Source organism: Lissotriton vulgaris, chromosome 1_1 (genome assembly GCF_964263255.1).
Source record: "Lissotriton vulgaris chromosome 1_1, aLisVul1.2, whole genome shotgun sequence".
In the NCBI taxonomy this organism is placed as follows: domain Eukaryota; kingdom Metazoa; phylum Chordata; class Amphibia; order Caudata; family Salamandridae; genus Lissotriton; species Lissotriton vulgaris.
The window spans coordinates 340,730,401-340,745,355 of NC_141685.1; the positions used below are offsets into that span (position 1 = coordinate 340,730,401).

At 43.7% G+C, this 14,955-nt stretch overlaps 1 protein-coding gene across 1 annotated transcript in view; it reads right to left on the minus strand.

The window, feature by feature from the left end:
- Positions 1–14,955, minus strand: part of LOC147747152 (metalloprotease TIKI2-like) — a 580,526-nt gene that overhangs the window by 276,624 nt on the left and 288,947 nt on the right. The window contains exon 3 of the mRNA XM_086952399.1: positions 818–964. Within this exon, the coding sequence (XP_086808525.1) occupies positions 818–964 (147 nt within the window). The remainder of the gene's footprint in view (positions 1–817; positions 965–14,955) is intronic.

A 14,955-nucleotide genomic window follows, 5' to 3' on the forward strand; every position in this document is an offset into this window, starting at 1 on the left:
TATTGCTCTTAACCTATTTCAGGGCCCTACTTGACCACAGACAAAAACACATGCTAAATAATTAACTCTTGATTTACAGCAGGCACACTACAGATTTCAAATGATAACTAGAATAATGTATTGACAGTTGGATCCTATTGCAAAACTGAAAAAAAAATAAAGTTTCTGCTGAATACACCCCATTCCTTAGACCTATTAAAAAAAATGTGTTGCTCACAATGTAACTGTGTAAGTTTACTTGTTGTTGCTGCATGGTTCACTGATCCCTTTTATAAACTTTCAAGTGCTGTTATCTTGAAAGGTGCACTATGTGGTTCGCACAAATCACTAACATCTGCAAAAAATGGAACCCAACAAATCTTTATAAATAGCTCGTCTTATTAGGAAGTGTGTGAGGGTTGGTGCAGAGACAGCATAAGTCAGAAGAAGTAGAAAGATGCCCAATTATGTCATATATTTTAATATATAAACACATAATGATTCATTGGGGTGTTCGGATAATAGCACTAGATATATAAATTAAGAAACTAACATCATGCACACCTATTCAGGAGTTTCAATGCAGTTTTATTATGTCATAATCGCCACTCACTCTTTTTAATAGCAGTTTTTGTATAACATGAAATAATTTCTTTAAAATAAAGTGATGATAGATGGATCAAAGACAAAATGACTACCATACTTGTCCTGGGTTGAAACGTCATAGAATCAAGCCAAATATGAAAAATGTTAAACCTTAAATTCTTAAACGTAAGAGTTTGCTTTCATCCCATTAGAAATGCTTACACATTTTATAGTCCTGTTTCTGTTTCCATACCTGAGACGTATCATGGTTGAATATCACAGCATTCAGATCCCCACAGTTATAGTGCTTGATCAGGTCTTCTGTTGTGTAAGGGGCTTGAAAGCTACCTTCTCTAAGACTTTCATGTTGAAGCAAGGTTTGGTTCAAAGCAAACACTACCTGTAAAAAAAGGAGATTGTTTGTAACATCTCATTTAATATGTTCATATAATACTCAGACTAAAAATACACTTTACAAAAACAGTCAAATAGAACTGGGAGTCATAGAATAGAATTATGAACAAATTTAAAATGGAGTCTACTAATGTAACAGTACTCATGGGGATATACCATTATGTTATGTTATGTTATGTTATGTTATGTTATGTTATGTTAGAAAGGTTAGTAGAACGCTCGTTCACTGGTTGATTTCTTGGCACTAATAAGGCAGAATGTTTCCAGTCCTCAAGATCCTTTCACTCATGCAGCCTTCATTCCTATCTTTTTATGTGTAGTTAGAAGAGGCTCCACCCCAAAAGTGAAACGTAAACATTGAAAGATTATACACATTACCAGCATGCTGATGGCCTGGAGCATAGATGCATGCAATTGTTGCTTTGGGTGTTTAATTACGTTGTAAAAGTCATGGGGTGGAATTAAGTCCCACACAAAAAATGGGGAATTTGGAGAATCAAAATTGTTGGGAAAATGTCTATGTGTGTAACAATCACCCGCCCTATCAACTCACCATGGTAGAAAACCAAACCTCTGCCTACAAAATATGGCCATCAGTTTTAATGAAGTAAGAAAGAAATCCATACAAATACAAGGCACCAAGATCAAGACGATGAACCCTTGAAGAGAAAGTTCTTAACAACATCCAATAAAAAAGGATTATACAGGCAATAATTCTAAATCCCAGGCAACCAGAATGGTAAAATCACCAAGCCCCGGACTGGCCATATTCTCTACATTTCAAAGTAAGGAGTTACAGGTAATGAATTACATAAGCAAAACTGGAAAATCCTGTTTTACCTATTCTGTTCGACAGTGAGAGATTATGTATGTTATGTTAGCAGTTTTTAAGGGGCTCAGATTGCTCCAGTAGGAGTGTCCCTGCGCTAGGATTGCTACCCTACAGGAACAGGAAAAAACAACGCAAGATGCTAGCAGAGACCCTTAATGGAATAAGGAATCCACGGCATAAGACCGATGTCATATCAGTGAAACACATTAAAGAATCCACGTGATTTTGCCGGTGCGCCGATTGATGGCAAGAAGATGGTATTCATAGAGGATTAACACAGTAATCTTAATGGCACAAGGGGAATTTACCTTAGATCCTGAGTTTGACAGCTTTGAAATTAGAACTCTGTAAGCAAATGTATACTTAATAATTTACCATTCACTTTACAAGAGAAATAATTGGTAATGCATTGTTTATGTCACTGTATGTGGTTTTGTGCTCTCCTCGAGATAAATATTCCTCTCATCAGTTTAATCTGAATAGATGCAACTTGACCCCAAAGTGTTATAGGTATGCAATCCAACATGTAAATTGTAGCGAAATCCTTCTCTAAATCGTGCCTTAATGGTCTTTTTAGCCAGAGAATTGAGTTGTTTTTCATCAAAATGGTGATTTGCAATAATTTATGCAAATGGACAATATGGCTGTTGTCAATCTGAATTATATTTTCATGTAATTCGTCATGAAGATTTTTATGTTATGATTTTTAGAAATACATACAAATGACTTTTTGGGAAATTCCGTAATAATGAAGTATTGTTATTGTTGTTTCTACATGTCAGCACAGTAAATAATGAAATTAGGCCATAAATATGCAGTCCAAACACAGCACTAATATTAGCAATCGTTTGGCATTTATAATGTGGTATTTGTGTTGTATTTTCAAGATAATGCATAAATAAGTGAATAAATTATTGGAGCTTGAAATCCCAAAGATATAAAAAATATCATATAAGGTGCATGCTGGGGAAACATCTGATCTCAATGTCCCACAATATGTGTGTAGGAAAGTGGTCGTAGAGGAATGCATTTATGATCCTACGTAGATGGCCATTTAGGGCAGCTTAACTACTTGCTGCTTCATAAATAGTGCACCAAATTTTCATGAAGCATTTATTTACACACTCTGAATTGCTTTACAGATATCTAGAAGATGTGGATGGTGGAAGCAATTCACTAAAATATTGCAGCTTATCTAGTTCTCTAACAGACTTTGGTTGTAAGTGACAAAAACACTGCTCACTGCTCTTATCTTCACCACATTTTGAAGATATTCTGAGCTTCATCAGAAAAAGATAATTTTTTAAATTCTGGATGAAAGTGGAGCAATGTGGATCAAGAAGAGAAAAAATTAGTGCACACATTTGTGACTAAAACCACACATTTGCCTCTTTCTACCACAAGATGAAATATGTTATTGGCGTGAAGTAGTGGCCCACATTTTCACTCTTCTAAGTAATGATTTTCACAATGAAGTGTATTCCCCTTAGATCAATGTATCCTTTCAGGAGAGGGATTAAAGCTCATTAAAGTCTAATCAGACCCTAGATCATTGACTTGACCAACATATATTTTTAAAACCATTCAGATGCCGGTCCATGTTTGCCCCAGGACCACATGAAACCAGGCCACCCTCATGTGCCACTTTCAGATGAAAGAGGATCATGAAAGAATGAATTCATGTCCATACTTGTGTAGTGAAGCAGACCAAAATTTCGTATTCAAATGTTTTTGCTTACATGCATGCAGAGGCACTAAACATGGTGCTCTTGTACATTTCATACGGTTGGCACAGTGCTTGTTAATTATGCACCGAGCAAGGCATTGTAACATACACTTTATCCGCTGTATAGATATAAATGTTTTTGCATCAATTGTGTGACATTGTGGCTATTTCACAGACCCATGCCACCCTTATGTTTCAAAATCCAGTGTAGCGCAGATGAAGTTTAATTCATCCATATGTGAGATGAGTACATATTCCACAAAAATTGCTTTGCTGTAAATTACGGTTCACCCCCTTTTAACCAAAAATCACAAAGGCAGGAGAGAATGGCAAAGTAGACTTTCAAGCCACAAAGAACAACCAATTCTAAAGTCTTTAAAAATTACATTGAATTTGTTCCAAAAACAAATCAATTTGGAGGAAAGCAATGTCTTACACAAAAGTGCATGGATATAGTAAATTCAACGGTGGCCAGGCGATGTTCAACCCACTAATCAATTTTTTGCGAATAAAATAAAAAAACATTCCATCAACCATTTCCTGACCATATAATTTACTCTTCCCTGGCCATGCGGTGGAATGATGGTGTCTAGGAGTGACTTTGTCTACTCGATGCTAATGTGAGCTGCTTTCTACCACTGCGGAGCCACACTTTCTACCATTGTGGAGAAGTGTGGCTCAATGGTTAGAGGAGGCATACCTGGAAGCTGAGGTCAGACCCAGGACCAGGGTTCAATTCCCGACGCGGCAGGGTCGGAGCCCAAGTGTCCACGGACTCGACAATTCTCACTTCGGTGCCTACTCGAATCACGGGTTCACGCTCTGCAACTCTGGGCAATAGCTTGCTTAATCTCCACTACGGCCCCCTGCGGCAGGATGCCTGGCTTTCACCTTGGGGATGCCCATTACGGGTTATCTCACAGGGAAAAGCCAGGACGGGTTCCCAATGCAAGCGCCGGGACACCCCGTTGGGGTAGCCGCGCGCTATATAAGATACACTAAAAAAACAACAAAAAACTGCTTTCCTTACACAACAGTTTTGTTGCTGTCATTACCCTCGGCAAGAATGGAACTTCCTTCCAAACATGTTATGTGCAACCACCCATGTCATCTTCATGCTTCAACCATAGGCAAAACCCTTCAGCAGCAAGTGTGCAGCATGTCTCCTTACACATTTTATTTATTCTGTTAGCCCACTTCCTAAAGGGTCAGGTCAAAACCATTTTAGCTCAGATTTTTATTTATCTTTCCTGATCCACTGAAGCCTTGAAAACAATGGAATGTGTCCATAATTTATCCCACCTTAAACACCGCCAGTGACCCCTTGACCTCCAGACAGCATTATGCACCACCCAAGGCCTCCCAAGGGTGTTTAACACCACTGAAACTGCCCCCAAAATAAACAGACTTCTGAAAGCAGTTACCAGGAGCAAGACCCAACCTATAAATACAGATGACAGTATTTATGTAAGAAAATGATTGGAAAATTATTACTTCGTCTTAGAAAATAACCTTTCTCGTTCGATTTTTTCGATTTATGGTTATTATATTCAAGTGCCTTAGAAGCTTGCTGTGAAATACTGCGCTGTAGCTCGCCCAGTTGGAAAGAGTCCTATAAGGGAGCTACTGTACCCAACATAAACGAGCGGTTTCTGTAATCAACAAAGAGAATCTGTTGAAGCATTTCTTTCTAAATTTCTTTCCATGTCAGCGAGTAACCTGACCTCCCATAACCCAGGAACAATAGCCCCAATGTCTGGCTGTCTCGGGGGGAAAAGGTCGGTTCGTTTTGGAGCTCTTATTGATGGAGACCTCAATACTTAGATTTTGGGAAACTGCTGAGACTTTCACCTTTGCCTGGAGGCACATTTTGTAGATTTTGGGAGATAAGCAGGCAGTTTTGTGGCGGTCACTGGAATAGCTGTCAGATGTGAATACTTGTGGGTGCTTCAGCGTGTTAACCAAGGAATGCACACTACAGAGACATTGCACACATTCAATGTTTATGGTCCATACAAATAGGGGTTTCATTCAGGCATTGACTTAAACAAATGTTACCTTTCTTCCATTCTCGAGGTTTGAACTTTTTATGATGAGATGTATGTTTTTATATTACTTACGACTCATATCTTATGATAAGTGGACCAATTCATATAAAATTCTAATCGGCTATCATATATTTATTTCTAAATGATTTTGACTGCAAAAATAATTCCAGAAGTACTCTTTTGAAAAACAGTCTCAGCTTCCTGGGGTACATATATGCATACATTTACATACTCTACATTTACAGAGTCGTAAATGCTTAGCTAAACTGTTTTTCCCCATGCTAATTTATTTGTCTTTTTTCCACAATGGGTCAGACATTTGGAGGCGTTAAACAAAAACTTAAGGTGATGGGCCTCACCTACATGCTCCTTTATTTGACGAATTCAAAGTTCTGAAAGATGGGCAATCCCACTTCTTCACAACTCTCAAGGAGGTGTGGGACTGGCAGGAGGTTCATGGAGGCACCAACAACTGGGGAGCCCTAAGCATGGTCACAGTGGCAAAGCTGGAAGAGATTGGCATGGGAGCGGCACAACAGAGGAAAGGGAGAGTCGCGTTCGACGACTCGAGTGGTGGTGCAGCATAATGGTACACTGGACTTGGAGAGCCAGAAGTCAGAGAGGGATGTGGCATGAACGCTGGCGAAGACGGTCATGTCAGCACACTTTGGCAAATCCGGACCAGAGATTGTGAAAGACACCTGAAGTAGGGGTACCATTAGCCCTGCTGGGTGAGATGTACATTTGCTGGTGACACAGGTTGGGCGGAGCTAAGTGACCCGGCTGTTCCGGGGGAGGTCAATGTGGCCACCCCCTTGTGAACTGGTGGAGGGTGCTGTGGAAGCTGTGGCCCCAGAAGGGTAACGTGCTGCGATGTCTTGCACTTAGCGAACTGTTTCAATGCAATAAAAGCCTGGTTTTATGAACATTAAAAATAAAAGGGGCAACCCAATAACCCAGGGAACTGGGCTGGACGATATTTATCTAAAAGGTTGTCCCTTTGGGGGAAGCATAGCCCTTGACTCCCATGGCAGAGTGTTACGATAAAGGTACAAATACTTTTAACACATTTAACTCAAACTTATACATTTATTTAATTTTGTTGAACTACATTTTTGAAATTTTCAATTTGATTCATAATTTTTGTTAAACAATTGTAAGGTGCTCCCAGAGAGTGATGGCGCAGTAAAAGTGACTATTAGTGCAAAAAGTGCATACAAGCTTTGTACAAAAGTATAAACATGTGGCTGCTAGGGATAGTGGAATATTTCGAGTCGACACCTGTGGAGAGTGTGTTGCTATCCACCATCGATATATTAAATTCAGTCCACATATGTTATTTTATCTACGTTGTTGTTTGTGGACGGCCACCAGTCTGAAGACCAGGCTAGATGGGCTTTGTCGAATAACATAATCTCCATGTTATCAGCATTTAATTGTAAGCTGTTCGTAGCAATCCAGCCTGCAATTGTCGTCTTGCCGTTAGAGAACTGCTCCTTATTTATCTGCATATTATTATCAAAACAGGTCATCAATTGTGTATCACTGGCATATGATATGATATCAAAACCAAAGGATCTGGCAATGGCAGCAATGGGGACTACATATTTGTTAAATAACGTAGGGCTTAATTTCCCAGTGGATGGAGGTTGGTTGTCACAGGGTAGGAGACCTATACCTAAACAGTACTTTTATTAAAATAGCTGAGGCTGACAGTCTGTATCGGGTGAAGCCAGGTTAGTTCCTTCAAGACTCAAAACTCGCCCACACAGTCTAAGAGAAATGTACAGACTTCCCCGTGGAACCAGTAGAGTCGTACACACTCACTGCAATCTTGGACACAGGTTCTGGAAGAGGCTGGAGGGGGATAGGTGCGTAGACATGTAGACTGTTCGTAATGGCGGTGAGTGAGCAGTGGCAGGGCTCACAGCTGCTTTGCGCGCTGTTAATGTGTTTTTAATTGTGGTCACGTAGTGTTTTTACGGACTGTGCTGCACAGCATACTTCATTTTAAAACTGTTCTTCTGCACGGAAAACGGCTGCACTTTTAGCGGTGTTTCCGCTGGAGTCAAGCCCTTAGTGGGCTGAGGCTTCTTGAATCCCCCCCCGGACTCCCTGACTCACCAGACGCATTGGGGTGCCTGTCTTGTCTTCCCTCCTCCACGCCTCGGTCCGACAGGGTGGCTAGCACCGTTGAGCGGAGGGCGTGGAGGTGAGAGACAGTCACTTCCGCTTCCGCCTGCGAGTGACCGGTTAGCGGTCTAGTCGCGGTGAGGCAGACGGGCTGAGGGCTTTAAAAGGAATCCAGTAACGTGGGACGAGTGGCGGTGAGTGAGCAGTGGCAGGGCTCACAGCTGCTTTGCGCGCTGTTAATGTGTTTTTAATTGTGGTCACGTAGTGTTTTTACAGACTGTGCTGCACAGCATACTTCATTTTAAAACTGTTCTTCTGCACGGAAAACGGCTGCACTTTTAGCGGTGTTTCCGCTGGAGTCAAGCCCTTAGTGGGCTGAGGCTTCTTGAATCCCCCCCCGGACTCCCTGACTCACCAGACGCATTGGGGTGCCTGTCTTGTCTTCCCTCCTCCACGCCTCGGTCCGACAGGGTGGCTAGCACCGTTGAGCGGAGGGCGTGGAGGTGAGAGACAGTCACTTCCGCTTCCGCCTGCGAGTGACCGGTTAGCGGTCTAGTCGCGGTGAGGCAGACGGGCTGAGGGCTTTAAAAGGAGGATGTCATTCCGGAAGCGCAGCGGGCGCGACGAAGGCGCGCCGAAGTGTCGCCAAAGTGGAGCCCGTCTGCGCCCGTCCGCGGCCAACAGCGGGCTAGGGCGATAACCCCTGGTCGTAAGATCCGTTGGTCTAAGGATCAACTCCTTGGCTTCCGTCCTCGCACTGCATCCATATGTATGCATGGCATGACGAGTGACGAAAGGGAATGTCCTCATTGTGGCTACCGTTTTACTACCCTGCTGCGGGATACCACGGAGCAAGCACTTTCCTGTGGCCTCCTTAATGTAAGGTCACTACGTAAACATAGACTCGACGTTTATGAGCTGATTCTAGATAAAAAGTTCGACCTACTGTTTCTTACGGAAACTTGGTTAGACCAGTTTTCCAACTCGGACATTATCGAGGCCACGCCGGAGAACTATTCTTGGGTTAGGCAGGATAGGCCTGAGGGGGTGGGAGGGGGGATTGCTATTATTTTTAGGAAAACTTTGGGCTGTTGCCTAGAGCGCACGCTGATTGTGGAGAGTGAGGCGGGAGTTTTCAAGATTCAAATCAACGGGGGCACGACGATCAAAGGCTGTCTGGTATATCGGCCGCCAGGGGCTTGCACAAAGTTCAGAGAGAGCCTGCTAGAAAGCCTTATGGAGGCTACCCTACGAAGGGATACATTTCTCCTATTAGGAGACCTGAACCTGCATTTAAACTGCCCAGAGGATACAGGGGTTAAGGACTTCTGTCGGGATATGCTAGCTCTTCAACTGGAATTGAAGCTATTGGACCCCACGCACCGCCAGGGACACCTTCTGGACCCGGTTTATGCTAACTGGGGAGGTGTGGAGGTGTCCGGAATAGAGCCTATCCCCTGGACAGACCACTTTCTGGTGGCATTTTCCATACAGAGCTTAAAATCCAACAAAGCCAGTCAGGCACCCCCTAACTATCTCAGGAGGAAGTGGGCTAAATTCTCGGTGGAGGATTTCAACCAAGCTTTAAGTAGGGGTGGTCAGCCTGGTGGCGAAGACATAGAAACAGCGGTCTCTAACCTGAATCAGCGCATTACTGAAGCGCTTGACCAGACAGCTCCACTCTGCCGCACATCCACAGGTGCTCGGAAAGAACGATCAGCCCCATGGTATAGTGGTGAGCTGAGGTTAACAAAGGCAGATTGCAGGCGAGCCGAAAGAGTCTGGAGGGTGTCCTATGACAATCAGGCTAGAGAACTGTTCTTGGAAAAAAGGCGCCTGCATCATAGGCTGATTAAAAAGTCTAAGGCAGCCTACTATGCAGGACAAATCCTGGGGTCGGAGAATTCGGCCAAAGAACTCTTCGGTATTTACAAGTCTCTGACCACGGTAAATTCACCTACTGAGCCGGAGAGTTTCTCAACGGAGTCATGTGACCGAATTGCCGAATATTTTTCAACTAAAGTCGAGAAGATCTACTCGACTTTCCCTAATCCGCCGACAGGGATTGACTTCGAGGCAGCATTTGGGGACACGGAGACGGCAGGGCATCTTACTAACTTCCACACCCCCCCATTTGAGGATTTAGTAGTGGTGTGTCGCTCTGTCAAATCAGGGTCCCCGTGGGACCCAGTGTCACCCAAACGCCTGGCGGACAGCCTTGAAGTTCTGGAGCCTTATATGAGGCACGTCCTAGATATCTCCTTCGGATCGGGGAAGCTGCCTGAGGGGTGGAAACAGGCGGTGGTGCTCCCGCTTCGGAAGAAACCCCACTTAGGCTTCGAGGTATTAGAGAATCTGAGGCCCATCTCCCTCCTGCCTTTTCTGTCCAAAGTTCCAGAAAAGGTGGTTAATACCCAAATTATGAAGCACGTGGAAGAGACGGGACTGCTCCACGCGACGCAGTTTGGCTTCAGGCCACGCCATTCCACCGAGTCTGCCCTCCTTAAGGCTACGGAACATCTGAGGGAGGGTGTGGATGCAGGCCAAACTATGGCTTTGATCCTGTTGGACCTCAGCGCGGCGTTCGACACTGTAGCTCACAACATCTTGCTACAGTGTCTGAACAGAGGTGGCATCTCTGGCACCGCGCTGAGATGGATCCAGGACTTCCTCAAGGGGAGAAGCTTTTGAGTCAGGCAAGGAGACTGCTATTCAAAGGGGGTTCCCCTGGGCCAAGGCGTGCCGCAGGGTTCGTCATTGAGCCCGACCCTTTTCAATATGTATGTCGCGCCGGTTGCCTCGATTGTGGAGAGTCATGGTCTCCAATTGGTTTCGTATGCCGACGATACGCAGCTGGTGATCTCCCTATCGCACGCGCCCTGTCTTGCTGCCGATGGCTTCCGTTCGTGCATGAAAGATCTTGCCGAGTGGATGGCTATCAACTGTTTGAAGCTTAATGGCAGCAAGACAGAGGTGCTGGTGGTGGGGAGAGCCCAGTCTGCCTGGTCGTCGGCATGGTGGCCACCCTGTCTTGGACCAACCCCAACCCCCTGTCAAGAGGCACGTAACCTGGGGGTGTGGTTTGATGCGGGTCTTACTTTTGGCCCCCAGATCAACCGGGTGGTAGGAGTCTGTTTGGGATTTTAAAGAAACTGAGAAAGGTCCTTGACTTACTCCCGATCGGTGCCCGTCAAACCCTGGTCCATGCCCTGGTGACAGCTAGGTCGGACTACGGGAACCTGTTGTACCTGGGGGCTCCAGAAAAAAGTGCTGCAGAATGCGGCAGCTCGTTTGATTCTCAGGCTGCCCAAAAGGGCGCCTTCTAAGGCGGCCCTCCAGAAGCTACACTGGCTCCCCGTGAGGAGAAGAGTGGAATACAAAGCCCTCTGCACCTGTCATCGAATCTTGAATGGCAGGGCGCCCGACCCTCTGAATAAACTGATCGAAGTGTATCAACCAACACGAGCGCTTAGATCCGCAGGGGGCGGTCTACTGAGGATCCCCAGAGTTAAGAAAGCCCGCATGGGAGGTAGGTCCTTTAGATGCTTAGCGGCAAATAACTGGAACAAATTACCAGTGGACTGCGCTTGGAACCGGAGGAAGCTAGGTTCCGAGCGAAACTGAAAACATTCCTCTACACTAAATAATTGTCCGCTCTGCTTTTGTGCTCCCTGCTCGCTGCCTCTCCCTCTTTTAGCGTGTGGACACGCCGGTGTGCGTAACGCAGCGCTCTACAAATGTCCCAATAATAATAATAATAATAATAATGGTTGGGAAGAGAAGTTGGGGGACCAGTTCATGGATGGGGATTGGAAATGTTCATGCACCTTGGTACAGGTTACGGCTAGTAATGCGCAATTTAATTTGACTCAGTTCTTTTATCTGAACTGCGCATACCTAATGCCTCGGTGCCTATATAGGATAGGGTGATTGCCCCAGCTGTGGAGGGACACCGGCACATTTCCCACATATGACATGGGGGTTCCCAAGATTGATAGAGAACTGGACAATGGTGGTACGAAACCGGCACAGGATAACAGGCACCCAAGGTGAGAGAATGGTCGGCCAGTGCCTTCTCTGCCTTCTGACGGACCCCACTTAAGGTAGGAAGACGAGGTATAGGTTGGCAGTGCTAGGACTGGTGCTGGCTAGGCGACGCATAGTAATCCACTAGGCTAGGCCTGCGCCATCTCCTCCTGGCAGGTGGCTGGCGGATCTGCAGGAGAGGGCAATGGTAGAGGAGTGCAGACTGAAAAAGGTGACAGTGGATGAGCACACAGAACACTACTTAGATCTTTGGAGCACAATTTGGGGCGATTGGCAGAAGAGAAACAGGAGATTGAGGTGGTAGATGAGTAGAATCTGGGATACGACGGATGGGTGGGCTGAGTTTTTTTATGGGTAATTAGAATTTTTGCATTAGCAAAAGTGTTAACAATCCCCTACCCATTCCCCACGTTTTTTGGACTGCAAGATCGGGGACCCCGGGTAAGGTGTAATAGCAATATGGAGTAAAGCTGCAAAGTTGTTCTGTTGGCATTTTAAAGCAGTGGAGAAGTGTGGCTCACCGATTAGAGCGGCAGACCCTGAGGCAGAGGTCTGGCCCGGGACCAGGGTTCAATTCCCGACGCCGCAGGGTCTTGGGCTCAATGGACTTGATAATTCTCACCTAGGTGCCTACTCTAATCATGGGTCCCACTCTGCAACTCTGGGCAATAGCTTGCTTAATCTCCACAACGACGCAGAAAGCGCTAGGATGCCTGGCCTCACCTTGGAGGTGCCCAGTAAGGGGTATCTCACAGGGAAAGCCAGGAAGGGTTCCACAGCGGTATACAGCGCCAAGATACCTTCTAGGTGATAGTGCGCTTTACAAGTATACTTATATTTACATGACTGTTTATTGAAAAACTGCAATAAAAACAATATGAAAAAATAAACCTTTTAACAAGATCCCTTGTGTTAGAACACACACCTAGAGGCCACGTCTTTTAAACACTATTCCTAGATAACCATTTTAAGCCCCATCCCCTTTTAGTAGTCTCTCAACTATTTTTTAGATGAATTAAAGTAATATGAAGGCCAATTGGAGTCTCGATACATCATAAGATTAAGAATAAAGATGCCAAAAGGGATTAATAATGACGAGGAACTTTTTTGTACATCTGAAATAGTTTGAGGACACAGAATCTGTTCAAAATGAACTGCATGTCATATAAAAATTGGGTACTGAACCAAGAATAGAATTCTCAAGACGGATTGGGTACTACACCAAGGTAGAATCATGAGACTATACTGACTAAAAAATTCTCGTAAAAAGTGGGACTATCCCAAGAAACATAATAATACTGAATGTTGCATGATGAAATATTAATGCACTAAGTATTGACTGTGTGAAATATATTAGGCTACACTACTGACAGTGGTGAACATTCCTTTTTGTAAATGTTGAAAATAAACTTTCGTTGAAAAGGCACTACAATTCCCACAATGCCACATAAAGGCAGAGTGGGTGTATATAGTGCAAGGCTGACACGCGTTGGTGGAGTGTTGCTGAATAAATCGTAAAACTTAACTGAACTCCGGAGTGCAGCGTCCTTTGTAATAAAATTGATGCCAAGGGTCAGGATCCGACCCCTTCGTTTTGCACCCGCTGTCAAGCGCACCAAACTATAAGGATCTTACTGTGCACACACACTTATATATATATATATACATGTATATATATATATGTATGTGTGTGTGTGTGTACAAGTGTATGAATATATATATATATATATATATATATATATATATATATATATATATATATATATATATATATATATATATATATATATATATATATATATATATATATATATATATATATATATATATATATATAATATATATATCATCACAGCATGGTCTTTCGGAAGAAAATGTGGAAATACGGTCCATTCAAATTTGAAACATGCTATGGGCAGCGCCTCATGCTTACTTCCCGTGTGTTTGTGGGTTTATGAAAACATCACTCTGCTACATGGTAATGGTTGAAATGCTCATAGTTTGCCAAAAGGCAAGTGTTTTATTTTGAAAAATATTGTTTTGCCATTTCCTGACGTTCAGACACAGATTTCCTTTTCCCGTAGAGCATGAAAATTTGGTTAGCAGGTTTGTTTTTTTAGGATGGCGCCCAGCTCGGCCTGCAGTTGGTTGTTGCAAGACATTTCCACTTTGCTCTAGTGAGACAAACAATGCTGTGTTTGTGAGATATGCGGTGAGTGGAGAGACCTGCTGTTATGGGGAGCCTCTGTGGGAAAACTAGGTCACCAAAGAGGTTTTAACTTAGGAAGGCATGCTCGTGGGAAGGAGATAGGTACATACACAAGGCTGAAAGTTAAAACATGTCTGTGTAAGAGAAGTAGAGGAGGAAGAACTGCAACATGTAACATTCAGATGAAAATAAATCAACAAGAGCATGGAGCTGGCTACATTCAGTTATCTAGGTTGCAAACTATAGGGCCTATTCACAAACGAGTTTTAACATATGTAAAGGAGTTCATTAGGAGGAAAATGTGGACATTTAGGGAATATTTTTATAGAGTGTGTACAAACAGAAAGGACAATGTCCTCTTTACTCATTTACTAATAAGGAGTTGGATGTTTCGGGGTCAATTCATAAAGTCATGTAAGAGTACCTAAAAGAGTATTCTTACAGTACTACGTCACATATTTATAAATAGTTTTGTGAATTGGTCCCACAGTGTGTCTCAGACCACAACCACCTTTGTGCATAGTGGTCAAAATCTACCTGAAATCAAGATAATGTTCTGTGCAAAAATTTGTGCAAAGAATGTAACCTATCACCAGTTTTCAAAAACCCAACTAACCAATGACTAACCCAGGCTGACCCAGGTGTACCATTTCAGTGATTTGCACTGCTTGATCTGGAACACTGCAACTACACCAAAGACCGTCACCAAGTGCAAACACCACAGATGAACGGAGAGGCAATGCAATGCTTATATACACCAATTTAGAATGGCATTTTAGGATGCCACACCTTACTAGAAAAAACCAGAAACTGCCTATGAGAAACCAGCAATGCCTCTGTAGTAAAAACGGATTATATATGGGCCACATAATTTATGGAGTAGTGTGCATGTCTCTTCAGACAGGGTGGTCTGGGCAATGGGCATAACTGAAAGGTTCAGGTTTTTCCTCATCTCGCTTTGCAGGGACGACTAAAGGCACAT